The 19,332-nt window shown below is 44.7% G+C and overlaps 1 protein-coding gene across 1 annotated transcript in view; it reads left to right on the top strand.

The window, feature by feature from the left end:
• The window catches only part of LOC137335927 (deleted in malignant brain tumors 1 protein-like), a 60,450-nt gene extending 43,614 nt beyond the window's left edge, over window positions 1–16,836 (top strand). Inside the window, exons 11-15 of the mRNA XM_068001440.1 lie at window positions 2,915–3,031; window positions 9,876–9,983; window positions 15,002–15,115; window positions 15,426–15,585; window positions 16,243–16,836. Of these exons, the coding sequence (XP_067857541.1) occupies window positions 2,915–3,031; window positions 9,876–9,983; window positions 15,002–15,115; window positions 15,426–15,585; window positions 16,243–16,246 (503 nt within the window). The 3' untranslated portion in view covers window positions 16,247–16,836. The remainder of the gene's footprint in view (window positions 1–2,914; window positions 3,032–9,875; window positions 9,984–15,001; window positions 15,116–15,425; window positions 15,586–16,242) is intronic.
• Window positions 16,837–19,332: the final 2,496 nt, after the last annotated feature.

Here is a 19,332-nt window from a genome sequence, read left to right as displayed (position 1 = left end):
TCGGATAGATGCCAGTATTGTAGCTGTACTGGCACAGCTTGGCTAGAGGCGCAGCTAGTTCTGGAGCACAAGTCTTCAGCACTACAGCCGGGATGTTCTCGGGGCCCATGACCTTTGCTGGATCAAGTGCACTCAGCCGTATCTTAATGTCACGTGGAGTGAATCGAATTGGTTGAAGACTGACTTCTGTGATGGTGGGGATATTGGGAGGAGGCCGAGATGGATCATCCACTCGGCACTTCTGGATGAAAATGGTTGCAAACGCTTCAGCCTTGTCTTTTGCACTCACGTGCTGGACTCCGCCATCTTTGAGGGTGGGGATGTTTCCAGAGCCTCCTCCTCCCGTTAGTTGTTTAATTTTCCACGACTATTCACGACTGGATGGGCCAGGACTGCAGAGCTTTGATCTGATTCGTTGGTTGTGGAATTGCTTAGCTCTGTCTGTGGAATGTTGCTTCCGCTGTTTAGCATGCATGTAGTCCTGAGTGAACAAATATGAGCTGTTCAGAGGGTTTGCGCTTGGCTTTGTTGAGAGTAAGCCTTGTCGGACTAACCTAGCTGATTTTTTTGAGGATGTCAAGAACAAGGTGGATAATGGAGTGTCCTTTTTAATTCATTTATGGGATGTGTGCGTCGCTGACAAGGCCGGCATTTATTGCTCATTTCCATTTGCCCTTGAGAAGGTGGTGCTGAGACGCCTTCTTTTACCGCTGCAGTCCTGTGATGAAGGTTCTCCCACAGTGCTGTTAGGTAGGGAGTTCCTAGATTTTGACCCAGCGACGATGAAGGAACGGCGAATTATTTCCAAGTCAGAGTGTGTGTGACCTGGAGGGGAACGTGCAGGTGGTGGTGCTCACATGGACCTGTTGCCCTCGTCCTTCTAGTTGGTAGAGGTTCCGGGTTTGGAGGTGTTGTCGGAGTAGCCTTAGCGAGTTGCTGTAGTGCATCTTATAGATAGTATACACTGCAGCCACTGTGCGCTGGTGGTGGAGGGAGTGAATGTTTAAGATGGTGGATGGGGTGCCAATCAAGCGGGCTGCTTTGTCTTAGGTGGTGTCGAGCTTCTTGAGTGTTGTTGGAGCTCCACTCACCCAAGCAAGTGGAGAGTATTCCATCACACTCCTGACTTGTGCTTTGTAAATGGCGGAAAGGCTTTGTGGAGTCAGGAGGAGAATCACTCGCCACATAATACGCAGCCTCTGACCTGCTCTTGTAGCCACAGTATTTACGTGGCTGGTCCAGTTAAGTTTCTGGTCAATGGTGATCCCCAGGTTGTTGATGGGGGGAATTCGGCGATAGTAATGCTGTTGAATGTCAAAGGGTGGTGGTTGGACAGTCCTCTGTTGGAGATGCTCATTACCGGGCACTCGTCTGGCTATTATAGACATATTGGATGTCCTCTCGATGGACTCCCAGAAGGCATTAGATAAGTTTCACACAAGAGGCTATTAGATAAAATGAGAATGCACGGAATTGCAGGTGGTCTTTGGACTTGGGTTGGAAATTGTTAGGGAGGAAGTAGACAGGGGATAAAGGGTCATAATCTGATTGGTGGGATGTGACAAGTGGTGCTCCCCACGAATCTGTTCTGGGGCCTCAAACTTGCACCATGTGTATTTATGACTTGGATGAAGGAATAGATAGTTGTATATCTCAGTTAGCAGATCACAATCAATTAAGAGAGACAGTAAATTGTGCAGATGGGTGCAGGAAGTTGCAAATGGTTATCGATAGATAAGAAGAGTATGCAAAACAATGGAAAATTGAGTTTCATGTGGGCAAGTGTGAGAACATCCATTTTGGACCAAAGAAAGATAAATCGGAGCATTTTCTAAATGGTAGACAAATCATTAAAAGCCAGTGGACAGGTACAAAAAGTTATTGACCTAATTCTCAATGGGTCTTAAATACAAATCAGAACAAGTTAAGCTTCAGTTGTACAGAAACTTCATCGGAACGGATCTGGGATGCTGCGTTCAGTTTTGGGCACTGCAACTGAAAAAGAATATATTGGCCTTGGAAGGGGTGCAGCGCAGATTGACTGGATTGATACCGGAGCTTACAGGGTTCAATTATGAGGACATGTTGCATAGACTAGGCTTGTGTTCCCTTCAGCATAGAAGATTGAGGGGTGATATGATCGAGGTGCTTAAAATGTTAAAAGGAATTGACAGGGGAGATACGACGAAACTATTTTGTCAGCAATCAAGAACAAGGGGACATAATCTTAAAATTATGTCGAGGTCATTCAGAAGCGAAATCAGGAAGCACTTTTTCACACAAATTGTAGTAGATATCTGGAACTCTCTCCACCAAAAGGCGCTGGTTGCAAGATTACTTGGAGATTTCAGTCCTGCGATAGATAGATTTCTGTTGGTTGAGGGTAGCAAGGGATATGGAGCAAATACGGGTAAATGGAGGTGAGGTACGATCACCTATGATCTAATTGAATGGCTGAGTAGGCTCGAGGGACTGAATGATGTAGTCCTGTTCCGAATGTTTCCATGCTCCTGTATTAGTGATATTATTCTCATTCTTATTAATAACAACAATTTATTGTTATTTTTGATCATTTCTGAAGTTAATTTAAGTTACAAATTGACTGGAACATTTTTTCCTTACCGAGTATTTGAAAGAGATCGGTTTAAAGCTCGTTAATCCCCGGTCTCTGACTATACTTGAACTGTCCTGTACTCAGCAGGTACATGAGAGGCGGGGCTGGGACTCGGTCTCTATAATTCTGACCCGCTCATACTTTCCTCTGGTACAATGTGCACCATAGTTATTGGGGAATGTTCGGCGCGACTCATTGCGCACGAGCAGTGCATTCAATTAATAAACACTTATTGTAAATATTTTAATATACAACGCGGACTGTGGATATAATACATCTTTCTGTAATCTTGTGATTAAGGACAGGGAGGTAAAGGCACCTCCATCCCTCTTGTCGTCTGCATAACCCTCGGAGTCCTTCTAATCTGTGAGTTGATCGCACTGATGGTGGTAATACAGAGAAAGTCAACAAGAAGAGGTGAGGCTCAAATCCTCCCGCTGAACGAACACTGGATCTCGGATATTGTTTCATATCCTGGCGGGACTCCAGTACATTGTACTTTTCCATAGAGAAAGTCTTACGTGGTATTGTCAGAAAGAAATCTTAATCCGCTTTTGGCGATTTGTTCCGATCATCGTGCTTCCCGAATTAGTAAAATATGACATTTAAATGGTGAATTATTTGAAACATGGAAAATTTACTGCAAGAATGAGGCCATTCGGCCCATTGTATCTGTGCCGGTCGAAATAGAGCTACCCAGCCTAATCTCACTTTCCAGCAATTGGTCCGGAGCCTTGTAGGTTATGGCATTTCAATTGCATATCCAAGTACTTTTTAAATGTGATGAGGGTTTCTGCCTCTACTACCATTTCCGGCAGTGAGTTCCAGACCCCCACCACCTTCTGGGTGAAAAATATCTTTCTTCTACTAATCCTTCTACCAATTGTGTTAAATCTATGCCACCTGGTTACTGACCTCTCTGCTAAGGGAAATAGGTCCTTTCTGTCCAATCTATCTGGGCCCCTCATAATTTCATACACTTCAAGTAAATCACCCCTCAACCTCCTCTGTTCCAAAAAACAAACAACCGCAGCCTATCCAATCTTTCCACATATCTAAAATTCTCCAGGACTGACCACATCCTCGTAAATCTCCTCTGTACCCTTTCTCGTGAAATCACATCTTTCCTGTAATGTGGTGACCAGAATTGTACGCAGTCCTCAAGCTGTGGCCGAACTAGTGTTTTATACTGTTCTAGCATAACCTGCCTGCTCTTACATTATATCCCTTGGCTAATAAAGGGAAGTATCGCGTATGCCTTCTTAACCACCTTGTCCACCTGTCATGCTATCTTCAGGGATCTGTGGACATGCACTGCAAGGTCCCTCCCTTCCTCTACACCTCTCAGTATCCTCCCATTTATTGTGTATTCCCTTGCCTTGTTTGCCCTTCCCAAGGACATTACCTCACACTTCTCCAGATTTAATTCTATTTGCCACTTTCCTGCCCACCTGACCAGTCCATTGATATCTTCCGACAGTCTACAGCTTTCCTGCTCACTATCAACCTCACGGCCAATTTTTATATCATCTGCAAGCTTCTCAATCTTGTCACCTACATTTAAGTCTGAATCAATAATGTATACCACAAAAAGCAATGGACCTAGTACTGAATCGTATGGAACACCATTGGAAACAATTGTCACAAAAATACACGTCGACCATTACCCTATGATTCCTGCCACTGAGCCAATTTTGGATCCAGTTGCCACTTTCCCTTGGATCATAGGAAACAAAGGAACATATGAACATGGGAACAGGAGTAGGCCATTCAGCCCCACGTGCCTGCTCTGCCATTTGATAAGATCATGGCTGATCTGTATTCTAAATCCATATACCTGCCTTTGGCCCAGATCCCTTAATACCTTTGGTTGCCAAAAAGCTATCTATCTCACATTTAAATTTAACAATTGAGCTGGTATCAATTGCGGTTTGCGGAAGAGAGTTCCAAACTTCTACCACCCTTTGTGTGTAGAAATGTTTTCTAATCTCGCTCCTGAAAGGTCTGGCTCTAATTTTTAGACAGTGCCCCCTACTCCTAAAATCCCCAACCAGCGGAAATAGTTTCTCTCCATTCACCCTATCCGTTCCCCTTAATATCTTATAAACTTCGATCAGATCACCCCTTAACCTTCGAAACTCCAGAGAATACAACCCCAATTTGTGTAATCTCTCCTCGTAACTCGGACAGTGAAGAAGGTTATCGAGGATTGCAACGCGACCTTGATAAATTGGGCCAGTGGGCCGATGAATGGCAGATGGAGTTTAATTTAGATAAATGTGAGGTAATGCATTTTGGTAGATCGAATCGGGCCAGGACCTACTCCGTTAATGGTAGGGCGTTGGGGAGAGTTATAGAACAAAGAGATCTAGGAGTACAGGTTCATAGCTCCTTGAAAGTGGAGTCATAGGTGGATAGGGTGGTGAAGCAGGCATTCGGCATGCTTGGTTTCATTGGTCAAAACATTTAATACAGGAGTTGGGATGTCTTGTTGAAGTTGTACAGGACATTAGTAAGGCCACACTTGGAATACTGTGTACAGTTCTGGTCACCCTATTATAGAAAGGATATTATTAAACTAGAAAGAGTGCAGAAAAGATTTACTAGGATGCTACCGGGACTTGATGGTTTGACTTATAGGGAGAGGTTAGATAGACTGGGACTTTTTTCCCTGGAGAGTAGGAGGTGAAAGGGTGATCTTATAGAAGTCTATAAAATAATGAGGGGCATAGATAAGGTAGATAGTCAAAATCTTTTCCCAAAGGTAGGGGAGTCTATAACGAGGGGGCATAGATTTAAGGTGAGAGGGGAGAGATACAAAAGGGTCCAGAGGGGCAATTTTTTCACTCAAAGGGTGGTGAGTGTCTGGAACGAGCTGCCAGAGGCAGTAGTAGAGGCGGGTACAATTTTGTCTTTTAAAAAGCATTTGGACAGTTACATGGGTAAGATGGGTATAGAGGGATATGGGCCAAGTGCAGGCAATTCGGACTAGCTTAGTGGTATAAACTGGACGACATGGACATGTTGGGCCGAAGGGCCTGTTTCCATGTTGTAACTTCTATGATTCTATGAACCCTTGAAGTCCGGGTATCATTCTAGTAAACCTACTCCCTCCAAAGCCAATATGTCCTTCCGAAGGTGCGGTGCCCCAGAACTGCTCACAGTACTCCAGGTGCGGTGTAACCAGGCTTTTGTATAGCTGCAGCATAACTTCTGCCCCCTTGTACTCTAGTCCTCTAGATATAAAGGCCAGCATTCCATTAGCCTTCTTGATTATTTTCTGCACCTGTTCATGACACTTCAATAATCTGTGTACCTGAACCCCTAATTCCCTTTGGACATCCACTGTTTTTAACTTTTTACCATTTCGAAAGTACCCTGTTCTATCCTTTTTTGTTCCAAAGTGGATGACCTCACATTTGTCAACATTGAATTCCATTTGCCACAGTTTTGCCCATTCACCTAATCTATCAATATCGCTTTGTAATTTTATGTTTTCATCTACACTGCTTACAATGCCACCAATCTTTGTGTCATCGGCAAACTTAGATATGAGACTTTCTATGCCTTTATCTAAGTCGTTAATAAATATTGTGAATTATTGAGGCTCTAAGACAGATCTCTGCGGGACTCCACGAGTCACATCCTGCCAATGTGAGTACTTCCCATTATCCCTACTCTCTGTCGCCTTTCGCTCAGCCAACTGCCTAACCAAGTCCGTACTTTTCCCTCGATTCCATGGGCTTCTATCTTAGCTAACAGTCTCTTATGTGGAACCTTATCAAATGCCTTCTGGAAGTCCATATCAATAACATCCATTGACATTCCCCTGTCCACTACTTTAGTCACCTCTTCAAAAAATTGAATCAGGATCCCATGGACTTTTACTTTTTAGTCCAGTCAGCCATGTGGGACCTTGTCAAAAGCCTTGCTAAAATCCAATTGGACTACATCAAACGCGTTAACCTCATCGACCCTCCTTGTTACCTCCTCAAAAAATTCAATCAGGTTAGTCAGGCACGACCTTCCCTTAATGTGTCCACATTCACCGTCCCAGGATCTCAGCTGGTATATAAGCTTCCAGAAGATTTTACTTAGAACATAAGAACATAAGAAATTGGAGCAGGAGTAGGCCAATCGGCCCCTCGAGCCTGCTCCGCCATTCAATAAGATCATGGCTGATCTGATCCCAACCACAAATCTAAAGAACACAAGAAGTCGGAGCAGGACCCGGCCACATAGCCCCTGGGCCCTCTCCGCCACCCACAGGGCATTGACCGATCCGAACTCAGCTTCATGTCCAATTTCCTGCCCGCTCCCCATAACCCCTAATTCCCTTTACTTCTAGGAAACTGTCTATTTCTGTTTGAAATTTATCTAATGATGTAGCTTCCACAGCTTCCTGGGGCAGCAAATTCCACAGACCTACCACCCTCTGAGTGAAGAAGTTTCTCCTCATCTCAGTTTTGAAAGAGCAGCCCCTTATTCTAAGATTATGCCCCCTAGTTCTAGTTTCACCCATCTTTGGGAACATCCTTACTGCATCCACCCGATCAAGACCCTTCACAATCTTATATGTTTCAATAAGATCGCCTCTCATTCTTCTGAACTCCAATGAGTAGAGTCCCAATCTACTCAACCTCTCCTCATATGTCCGCCCCCTCATCCCCGGGATTAACCGAGTGAACCTTCTTTGTACTGCCTCGAGAGCAAGTATGTCTTTTCTTAAGTATGGAGACCAAAACTGTATGCAGTATTCCAGGTGCGGTCTCACCAATACCTTATATAACTGCAGCAATACCTCCTTGTTTTTATATTCTATCCCCCGAGCAATAAAAGCCAACATTCCGTTGGCTTTCTTGATCACCTGCTGCACCTGCATACCAACTTTTTGATTTTCTTGCACTAGGACCCCCAGATCCCTTTGTACTGCACTACTTTCCAGTCTCTCGCCATTAAGAAAATAACTTGCTCTCTGATTTTTCCTGCCAAAGTGCATAACCTCACATTTTCCAATATTATATTGCATCTGCCAAATCTCCGCCCACTCACCCAGCCTGTCTATATCCCCTTGCAGGTTTTTTATGTCCTCCTCACTCTCTACTTTCCCTCCCATCTTTGTATCATCTGCAAATTTTGATATGTTGCACTCGGTCCCCTCCTCCAAATCATTGCTGCAACAATGGGACAGGACATTTAATTGAACTGTTTTGGGCTGTGCTTTCAGTTATTTATTTGTCTGTTATTCTTCCCTTATCGATTGGGTATCCGTTCCATCCCTTCAGTTTCTGGGTCCGGATATCCAATCTCGAAATCTTTCACCAGCTTCTGTCGTCATTTTGAGAGGTGACACTTTTATAAGACTTTTTGCTTTCGCCAGTGATTATTCTACATCCCAGCACAACTATTCCACTCACATCTCACCCACCCACCATAGTCCTACACAGCAAGTCACTTCTCATACTGACGGGATAGGCCAAGGAACCATGAACTCCTCAGTCGATCCACTATAGTGATACTATCCGCACCGTGACCACCACAGTCGGTCCTCCATTCTGATACTGTCCGCACCATGACCTCCTCAGTCGGTCCTCCATTTTGATACTGTCCGCACCATGACCTCCTCAGTCGGTCCTCCATGTTGATACTGTCCGCATCGTGACCTCCTCAGTCGGTCCTCCATTCTGATACTGTCCGCACCGTGACCTCCTCAGTCGGTCCTCCACACTGATACTGTCCGCACCGTGATCTCCACAGTCGGTCCTCCATTCTGATACTGTCCACACCGTGACCTCCTCAGTCTCCATTTTGATACTGTCCGCACCGTGACCTCCTCAGTCGGTCTTCCATTCTGATACTGTCCGCACCGTGACCTCCTCAGTCGGTCCTCCATTCTGATACTGTCCGCACTGTGATCTCCTCAGTCGGTCCTCCATTCTGATACTGTCCGCACTGTGATCTCCTCAGTCGGTCCTCCATTCTGATACTGTCCGCACTGTGATCTCCTCAGTCGGTCTTCCATTCTGATACTGTCCGCACCGTGACCTCCTCAGTCGGTCTTCCATTCTGATACTGTCCGCACTGTGACCTCCTCAGTCGGTCTTCCATTCTGATACTGTCCGCACTGTGATCTCCTCAGTCGGTCTTCCATTCTGATACTGTCCGCACCGTGACCTCCTCAATCGGCCCTCCATTCTGATACTGTCCACACCGTGATCTCCTCAGTCGGTCTTCCATTCTGATACTGTCCACAGAGATCAGTTAACTTTGTCCAGCTTCTTTTCAGCTGAATTCTCCGTGCGGCCCCATAACTGAGGGATCAGTTGGAACTTATTGCTCAAACTACCCCCTCATTTTGCCTTTTCCGAGTTGAATACATTTGGCCCCAGTTTACCGGAGGTGAACATGAGTCAACACAGACACACGCACACGTATAGACACACACATTCCACGGACATACACACACAAAAACATATGCACAAATCGACACACGAACACAGACACACACGAACGTATACATACACACATACATCCACACAAACACATACAAATAAACACATATACATAAAGGTATACATTTACAGACACAGCCACATAGATATACAAACACACATACACGCACACACTATGCACACACACACGTTCATACACCACTCGCATAATAAAATCAATTTGCATTTAAATATCACCTTTAACGCAGTAAAACGTCCCAAGGCGATTCACAGGATCGTAATGAGCCAAAATGTGATACCGAGCGACATAAGGAGATATTAAGATTGGGGACCAAATGCTTGGTCAAAGGGGTAGGTTTTAAGCAGCGTCTTAAAGGAGGAGAGAGAGGGAGAGAGGCGGAGAGGTTTCTGGAGGGAATTCCAGAGCTTCGGTCCTAGGCAGCTGAAGGCACAGCTGCCACTCGTCTATGCGCTCACATACCCACACATTCATTCATACACCCACAGACACACATATATACACACGCATTCATACACATGCACACTTGTTAATACTCACACACACATATATACACACACATTCATACACATGCACACTTGTTCATCCTCACACACACATATAAACATTCATGGACTCACACACACTCACACGCACACTCACACACAGAAACTCCTTCCCTGTCCACACTACCTGACTTTGTTTTTTGACTACCAGCTTCTCTATGATTTGGATTTATTCGAACACTAATCAGTGTTAAATATGCGTGGAGTGAAACAAAATGTTAATCTCCCCGCCCTCCCTCCAACAGGTGCTGTCATTCGCGGCAGGGGTTCACCTGCTGGTTTCTACCAAGTAATTTATGAAGAGATTGAGAATATTCCACCCGGCGAGGTTTCCGCTCAACTCCGTGGATCAGGTCTGTTCGTTTCGTTTGATATTGAATCTTTACTGGATAGGCTCCGCTTTCCTTAAATAACAATTTTAATGATAACTGTACTGACTGGACACGATCAACAGTCTGTTCACTGTCCCCTTGTGACGTATTCCTTTCACAGTGAGAGTGTCTCTGTGTCCGTGTGTACAGTGATCCCAGTATTGTCTTTGGGAAGATTCCCATTGTTCTGATATCTGAGAGCTTCTTTACGAAGGGGCTGTACTTTGTATTATTGTGTCTGCTCTGTTCGGTGCAACAGATTCGGTATTAACGGGCTGCCCAGTTTGTTTCTTATTCATTATAGGAATGTGGGTATAACTGGTAGGGACATCATTCATTGTCCATCCCGAGGTATCCGGAAATGGCAATGGTGGACCATCTGTTTGAATCACTGCAGTCCGTGTGGTCAAGGTGTTCTGGGCCCATTTATTTTCCATCTCCAGTTATCCTCGGATGGCGATGGTGGGCCAACTGTTTGAATCACTGCAGTCCATGTAGTGAAGGTGTTCTGGGCCCATTTATTTTCCATCTCCAGTTATCCTCGGATGGCGATGGTGGGCCAACTGTTTGAATCACTGCAGTCCGTGTGGTGAAGGTATTCTGGGCCCATTTATTGACCAGCTCTAGTTATCCTGAGAAGGTGTTGGTGGGCCATCTGTTTGAATCACTGCAGTCCATTTGGTGAAGGTGTTCTGGGCCTATTTATTGCCCATCCCTAGTTATACTCAGATAGCGATGGTGGCCCATCTGTTTGAATCACTGCAGTCCATCTGGTGAAGGTGTTATAGAGTCATAGAGTCATAGAGTTATACAGCACGGATAGAGGCCCTTCGGCCCATCGTGTCCGCGCCGGCCATCAAGCCCTGTCTACTCTAATCCCATATTCCAGCATTTGGTCCGTAGCCTTGTATGCTATGGCATTTCAAGTGCTCATCCAAATGCTTCATGAATGTTGTGAGGGTTCCTGCCTCCACAACCCTTTCAGGCAGTGAGTTCCAGACTCCAACCACCCTCTGGGTGAAAAATTTCTTTCTCAAATCCCCTCTAAACCTCCCGCCTTTTACCTTGAATCTATGTCCCCTTGTTATAGAACCCTCAACGAAGGGAAAAAGCTCCTTAGTATCCATCCTATCTGTGCCCCTCATAATTTTGTACACCTCAATCATGTCCCCCCTCAGCCTCCTCTTCTCCAAGGAAAACAAACCCAATCTTCCCAGTCTCTCTTCATAGCTGAAGCGCTCCAGTCCTGGTAACATCCTGGTGAATCTCCTCTGCACCCTCTCCAAAGCGATCACATCCTTCCTGTAGTGTGGCGACCAGAACTGCACACAGTACTCCAGCTGTGGCCTAACCAGTGTTTTATACAGCTCCATCATAACCTCCTTGCTCTTATATTCTATGCCTCGGCTAATAAAGGCAAGTATCCCATATGCCTCCTTTACCACCTTATCTACCTGTTCCGCCGCCTTCAGGGATCTGTGAACTTGCACACCAAGATCCCTCTGACCCTCTGTCTTGCCTAGGGTCCTCCCATTCATTGTGTATTCCCTTGCCTTGTTAGTCCCTCCAAAGTGCATCACCTCGCACTTTTCCGGGTTAAATTCCATTTGCCACTGTTCCGCCCATCTGACCAACCCATCTATATCGTCCTGCAGACTGAGGCTATCCTCCTCGCTATTTACCACCCTACCAATTTTTGTATCATCAGCGAACTTACTGATCAGACCTTTTACATTCATATCCAAGTCATTAATGTAGACCACAAACAGCAAGGGACCCAGCACCGATCCCTGTGGTACCCCACTGGCCACAGGCTTCCAGTCACAAAAACAACCTTCGACCATCACCCTCTGCCTTCTGCCACTAAGCCAGTTTTGTATCCAAAGTGCCAAGGCACCCTGGATTCCATGGGCTCGTACCTTCTTGACCAGTCTCCTGTGGGGGACTTTATCGAAGGCCTTACTGAAATCCATGTGTACCACATCCACTGCGTTACCCTCATCCACACGCCTAGTCACCCCCTCAAAAAATTCAATCAAATTAGTCAGACATGATCTTCCCTTGACAAAGCCATGTTGACTATCCCTGATTAATCCTTGCTTCTCCAAGTGGAGACTAATTTTGTCCTTCAGAATTTTTTCCAATAATTTTCCTACCACTGATGTTAGGCTCACTGGCCTGTAGTTTCCCGGTTTTTCCCTACTCCCCTTCTTGAATAATGGTACTATATTAGCGGTTCTCCAGTCCTCTGGCACATCCCCTGTGGCCAGAGAGGTTCTGAATATATGTGTTAGAGCCCCCACAATCTCCTCCTTTGCCTCACACAGTAGCCTGGGATACATTTCGTCCGGGCCTGGGGATTTATCCATTTTTAGGCCTGCTAAAACCGCCAATACCTCCTCCCGCTCGATGTTAATATGTTCGAGTTTATCACAGTCCCCCTGCCGTATTTCTATGTCTACATCGTCCTTCTCCATAGTGAAACAGATGCAAAAAATTCATTCAGAACCCCTCCTACATCTGCCGGCTCCACACACAGATTGCCATTTTTGTCCCTAATGGGCCCTATTTTTTCCCTAGTCATCCTCTGACCCTTAATATACTGATAAAACATCTTAGGATTTTCCTTTATTTTGCTCGCCAGTGTTATTTCATGGCCCCTCTTTGATCTCCTAATTTATTTTTTAAGTATCCCCCAACTATTGTCCAACTAGAGATGGACAATAAATGTTCTGGGCCCATTTATTGTCCATCTCTAGTTATCCTGAGAAGGTGGTGATCGGCCTTCGTCTTGAACCAAATTCCAGGAACTTGACACAGTGACGATGAAGGTTTTATATTATCTGCTCCTATTTCCAAATTAATCTCTCCAATAATCACCAATGTTTTGTGTTTCACAGTTTCCATTTCCATTGACTCCCTCAATAATATTGAATATTACACGAGTGGCAGTTTGCGTGACAATGATCCGGGATCAGAAGATCCTGAAGGGATCTCCTCCAGTGATCAGGGAGGGTACATTTTCACTTCCCATGATCTCTTTGTTGTCTTCGCGCTCTCTACTGTCTAAAACCAACAATTGAAGATATCAGAGATTAATCACAGTACAATGACACTGCCAAGGACCCGGGGTCCTGGAGAGGAATTTTAGTTCCAAAAGATTGCAGAAATACTTTGGATGTCAAGCAAATTTATCCCTTTTGTTACCAGTAGCATCATGGAATGAAAAATCCAATTCAATGTGTTTCCTCACACGGCTCGATGGGATGTGAAATGTGTCTACAGGTTGGGTGGGTGATTCAGTGGGATATCAGAGGACCCTTCTATGTCCATGGTTTAAATCACAGATGCTTTTGTCTCATTAACGTCTGTGCACTCTGCGTGTTGAGGTTACGTGATGTTAATGCGAATTGATCCCAACTCGGTCCAGAAATCAATGACCAAAGGTCACAGCAAAAAATAACTCGAGTACAGGTCAGTCTGCGCTCAGTGAAACGAAAGGGCTGGGACTGTGGGAGAAGTCGATCCGTCACTCTGATATTACTGGGAGTGTGGGGGAAGTGGATCCGTCACTCTGATATTACTGGGAGTGTGGGGGAAGTGGATCCGTCACTCTGATATTACTGGGAATGTGGGAGAAGTGGATCCGTCACTCTGATATTACTGGGGGTGTGGGGGAAGTGGATCCGTCACTCTGATATAAGTGGGAATGTGAGGGAAGTGGATCCATCACTCTGATATTACTGGGAGTGTGAGGGAAGTGGATCCGTCACTCTGATATTACTGGGAGTGTGGGGGAAGTGGATCCTTCACTCTGATATTACTGGGAGTGTGGGGAAGTGGATCGGTCACTGTGATATTCCTGGAAGTATGGGGGAAGTGGATCCTTCACTCTGATATTACTGGGAGTGTGGGGAAGTGGATCGGTCACTGTGATATTCCTGGGAGTGTGGGGGAAGTGGATCCGTCACTCTGATATTACTGGGAGTGTGGGAGAAGTGGATCCGTCACTCTGTTTTTGTTGGGAGTGAGGGGGAAGTGGATCCGTCACTATGATATTACTGGGAGTTGGGGGAAGTGAATCCGTCACTCTGATATCACTGGGAGTGTGGGGGAAGTGGATTCGTCACTCTGATATTACTGGGACTGTGGGGGAAGTGGATCCGTCACTCTGATTTTACTGGGAGTGTGGGGGAAGTGGATCCGTCACTCTGATATTACTGGAATGGGGAAGTGGATCCGTCACTCTGATATTACTGGGATGGAGAAAAACGATCTGTCATATTTATTTTTCTGGGAATGCGGTTCCAAACTGGACTTAATATAATTCACGAAAATAATTGCATCTTCAAGATCTGTGAAAAATGAATTCAGCAATTCAGCAGGTTTAAAATAATAATAATAGAAACTTCAATTGAGTTGTGAAAATTACAACAGGGTGTTTTCTCAGCACGTTTCTCGAGCGAGTGTTTTTCCAGACACGTTGAATGAACAGGCTCAATTATATCAATATTCGATCAGATTTATAACAGTCGATATTATAAACAGATAATGACTCTCAATCCATTAACATTCTGGCTATAAGAGCATTGAATCTAATTCTAATCGCAGATTTTAAAAGTTATATCTGAATGTAAGGACTGTCAAATTTCTTTTGTGACTCCCACCAGTGACGGCTCTGTAGTTCATTCACTGGACGGGAGAAGCAATTCCAGCCTGACAGGTGGACACGGGAAGCTTCTGTTCTAAATTTGGACACAGGACTTAATAATGTACATTCAAAATATCAGGAGAGGATGTGTGAGTTTTAAAAGGAGACTAAACTACCTCTGCACAACATAATGCAATAATTACCCGCCCTCCAACCCCAATTCACCTGAAAAATACAATCGCTCCACTTTCCCGCCCTGCAAGTCCCAGGGAGATTGACTGATAATAATATAATTCGAAGTTCCTAGTTCTAGCATTTTGATTCAGTGAGAATCACTATTTCCTCCCAGGTTCGGTTCCGGGCGATTATGACGATGTTGAGCCTGGCGACTTTGACTCTCAGGAAGGTCAGTTCCCGCTGGAAAGTGACCCTGATGATCTCGGCGGTGATCTCTCCATTCTCGGTGAGTTCAGTCTCTGATATTCCCGAATGCACCAACTCTCTGTGTCGGAATGTACTGGCGTTTTTTTAAATTCCATTTCAATCGTCGGTGACACACACATAATATATAGATATACATTCCTGTTTCGATCGTAACATTAACCCATAATCTCTCTCTCCCCACAGTATACAGCTCTCGGACCCGCACTGAGCCCGGTTTCAATCCCATCATTAATCCATAATCTGTCTCACCCCACAGTATACAGCTCTCAGACCCGCACTGAGCCCGGTTTCAATCCCATCATTAATCCATAATCTGTCTCACCCCAAAGTATACAGCTCTCAGACCCGCACTGAGCCCGGTTTCCCTGTTGCTTCCACTCACGGTAACAATGACGATGTTATCCATGACTCGGGCACAACTCCGGACATTTGGCCACCGATGGGCAGTGAGATTGTGGCTCAAAATATTCACAATTCTACATCAAATCGGTAAGAGCAGCGTTTTATTATCTGTTCAATTGTTTGTGTCCCAATGTTCGTGGAGTGTCCAGTCCCGGGTGATATTGATTATTACACATATTAACCAAGGGCTTCAGTTGCTTCTATCCCTAATATCCCAGTCCTGGGGGAATATTCAGTCCCGGGTGATATTGATTATTACACATATTAACCAAGGGCTGCAGTTGTTTCTCTCCCTGATATCCCAGTCCTGGGGGAATATTTAGTCCCGGGTGATATTGATTATTACACATATTAACCAAGGGCTGTAGTTGTTTCTATCCTTGATATCCCAGTGCTGGGAAGTGTCCAGTCCCGGGTGATATCTATTGTGTTATAATGGAGAGTGTGTTCTGCGGTTTGTGATACTGAAAGTATCAGGGAGAACATGCTGTGTATTTACTATTTAAATAAAAGGCCCCTTTAATACTGGCTGTATTTAATTATATTATCTGATTGTGGGGATTGTGTTCCCTACAGTTTATGATTCTAAAACTACAAAAGAGAACATGCTCTATCGTTATTATTAAATTAAAAGTTCCTATATTTGAATCTATGGTATGTTGTGGGGAATTGTTTTCACCGCTCTCTCTCTCTCCCTCTCTCTCTCTCCCTCTCTCTCTCTCACGGTCTTTGTTTTCCTTCCAGGTAAATGTCAACATAAAATGCAGGATGTGATGTCCCGAGACGTATCAGAGACTGGCGGGAATTTTCTGTGTTAAATCTGAGAAAATGTCCTAAAGTGTGAACATGCTGAATGTGCTGTACTTTAATATATAAACATCACTGTATCTGAATCGATCACCATAATACTTTGTGTTGAAATTACAAGATGTGGCTTTTCTCCATACTCTGTCTGAAAGTGTCTGTGTTCTGTGCAATTAACAAATGTAAAACGGAACAATGTATTTCCGATAATTTCCAGTCTGTGTTAATTCTGTATATACGCTGATTCACATGCATGAACCAACTCTGTAATAGAAGACCTGTGTTTCCTAACACTAGGTTTAGAGGAACTTCATTTTCTGATCGCCTCACATTTTCATATCTCATCATTAAAGGAGGTTTAGAAACCGCAGGGGGTCCAAAGAATCGTCTGTCTGTTTTATATCCATTTATTGTAACTGGTCCCTCCACCAACACAAAAGCTGAAACAACAGAAATTTTCCCATCGTATACTCGATGTACAGAGACTGCTGCAGTCACATAGTGTAATGTGGTGATGTACAGCGTAAACAGCGTTCAACAATAAAAAAATACATTTATTACATATTTTAGTTGGAATTTGTGCCTTTATCGCTATTAAGTTACCATTGATTGTTTCTACCATCCTTTCAGGCACTGCTTTCCAGAGCATAACAACTCTCTGCGTAAAAAAAAATCCTCATGTCGCCTCTATTATCACTGACTGTAGTGATGCTGCATTTCCCCACTGTACATGAACCCCCATTGTTTATCACCCAGTTTTTTATTGTTGCTGACCCTGCTCTGACTCTTATCACTGACTGTAGTGATGCTGCATTTACCCACAGTACAGGGACCCCCATTGTTTATTGAACAGTTTTGAATTAGAGCTGATCCTGCTCTGACTATTATCACTGACTGTGCAGATAGAATCATAGAATCGTTACAGCACAGAAGGAGGCCATTCGTCCCCTCGAGCCTATGTCGGCTCTTTGTAAGAGCAATCCTGTTAGTCCCATTCCCCCGCTTCTTCCCCGTAGCCCTGATTTTTTTCCCTTCAAGTACTTATCCAATTCTTTTTTGAAAGCCATGATTGAATCTGCTTCCACCACCAATATGTGGGAGCTACTGGCCAGTTTTGTCCAGGGCGACTACATCTGCGGTAAGTGTCTGCAGCTCGAGGAACTTCGGCTCCGAGTTGAGGAGCTGGAGTCCGAGCTGCAGACATTGCGAGGCATCAGGGAGGGAGAAAGTTACCTGGTCACTTTGATCCAGGAGGCAGTCACTCCCCTTGGACTAAATACTGTAGAATTGGCACGTGGTCAGGGACAGGAGGGTGTGACTGTGAGTGAGGCAGGTACGGGGATCCAGGAGGTAGCATTGCAGGAGCCTCAGCCTCTGCACTTGTCCAATCGTTAGGAGGTTCTTGCAGCCCTTGTGGACGAGTGCAGGGACTGCAGGGAGGATGAGCAAAATGGCTCCGGCTCCATGGTTCAGGGGGCCATTCAAGTCGGGGGAGTAAAAAGGAACGTGGTTGTCGTAGGCAGCAGTATTGTTAGAGGGATAGATACTTTTCTCTGCAGCCAAGAGCGAGAGTCCCGAGCGAGAGACCCGGTGCCAGGCTTAAGGACATCTCCCCAAGGCTGGAGAGAAATTTGGAGTGGGAGGGGGAGGATCCAGTTGTCGTGGTCCATGGAGGTACCAACAACATAGGTAGGACTAAGAAAAATGTTCTGCTGAGGGAGTTGAGCAGCTCGGGGCTAAATTAAAAAGCAGAACCACAAAGGTGATAATCTCCGGATTATTACCTGAGCCACGAGCAAATTGGCACAGGGTAAATCAGATCAGAGAGATGAATGAAGATTGGCGTGGGAGAAGTGGGTTTCGATTCATGGGGCACTGACTCCAGTACTGGGGAAAGATGGAGCTGTTCCTTTGGGATAGGCTTCACCTGATCCATGCTGGGACCAGTGTCCTGGCAAACCGAATAACTCGGGCGGTAGAGAAGGCTTTAAACTAAATGGAGGAGGGGAGGGCTCAGGTGGGGCGAAGTTTAGATTGATAAAGAGAAAAGACAAGGAAGTAGTACAGGAAAGTGATGGGGGTAATGGATAAACAGAGTGTTTCAGGAAGGGACAGAGCATTCAAACATAAGAGTACACTAGCAAATGGGACCGGGGTAGGAAAGAATGGAAAAAAGACAAAATTAAAGGTTTTTTTATCTGAATGCATGCAGCATTCATAATAAGATAGAAATAAATGGGTATGATCTCTTGGCCATTACAGAGACGTGGTTGCAAGGTGACCAAGGTTGGGAGCTAAATATTCAGGGTGATTTAACATTTCGGAAGGATAGGAAAAAAGGTAAAGGTGCAGGGGTAGCTCTGTTATTAAAGGATGAAATTGGTACAATAGTCAGAAATGATCCTGGCTCAGAAGATCAAGATGTCGAATCAATTTGGGTGGCGATAAGTAATAGCAGGGGAAAGAAATCACTGATGGGAGTAACACTTAGGCCCCCAAAAAGTAGCTACAATGTAGGGCAAAATATTAATCAGGATATAAGGGGGGCTCGTTAAAATGATAATGCAATAATCATGGGCGGTTTTAACTTTCACATAGATTGGACAAATCAAATTGGCAAAAAAATAGCCCTGAAGAGGAGTTCATAAAGTGTATTAGGGGATGTTTCTTAGACCAATACGTCGGGGAACCAACCAGGGAACAGATCATTTTGGATCTGGTAATGGGTTACGAAACAGAATTAATTAATGATCTCAAAGTAAAGGATCCCTTGGAAGCAGTGATCTTAACATGATAGAACGTCACATCCAGTTTGAGAGCGAGGATCTTGAGTCTGATACTACTGCATTAAACTTAAATAAGGGCAAATATAAATGACTTAGGACGGAATTGGCTAAAGTGTACTCGGTAAAAGATTAGATGGTATGATGGTGGATAAGCAGTGGCAAACATTAAAAAATATATGTTATGAATCGCAACAAAAATATATCCCTGTGAGGAGGAAAGACTCTACAAAATGGGTGAACCAAC

The sequence above is a fragment of the Heptranchias perlo genome, chromosome 20, assembly GCF_035084215.1.
Source record: "Heptranchias perlo isolate sHepPer1 chromosome 20, sHepPer1.hap1, whole genome shotgun sequence".
Taxonomy (NCBI): domain Eukaryota; kingdom Metazoa; phylum Chordata; class Chondrichthyes; order Hexanchiformes; family Hexanchidae; genus Heptranchias; species Heptranchias perlo.
Note: the sequence above shows the minus strand (reverse complement) of the source record. Positions and strands in the feature narration are given on the sequence as shown.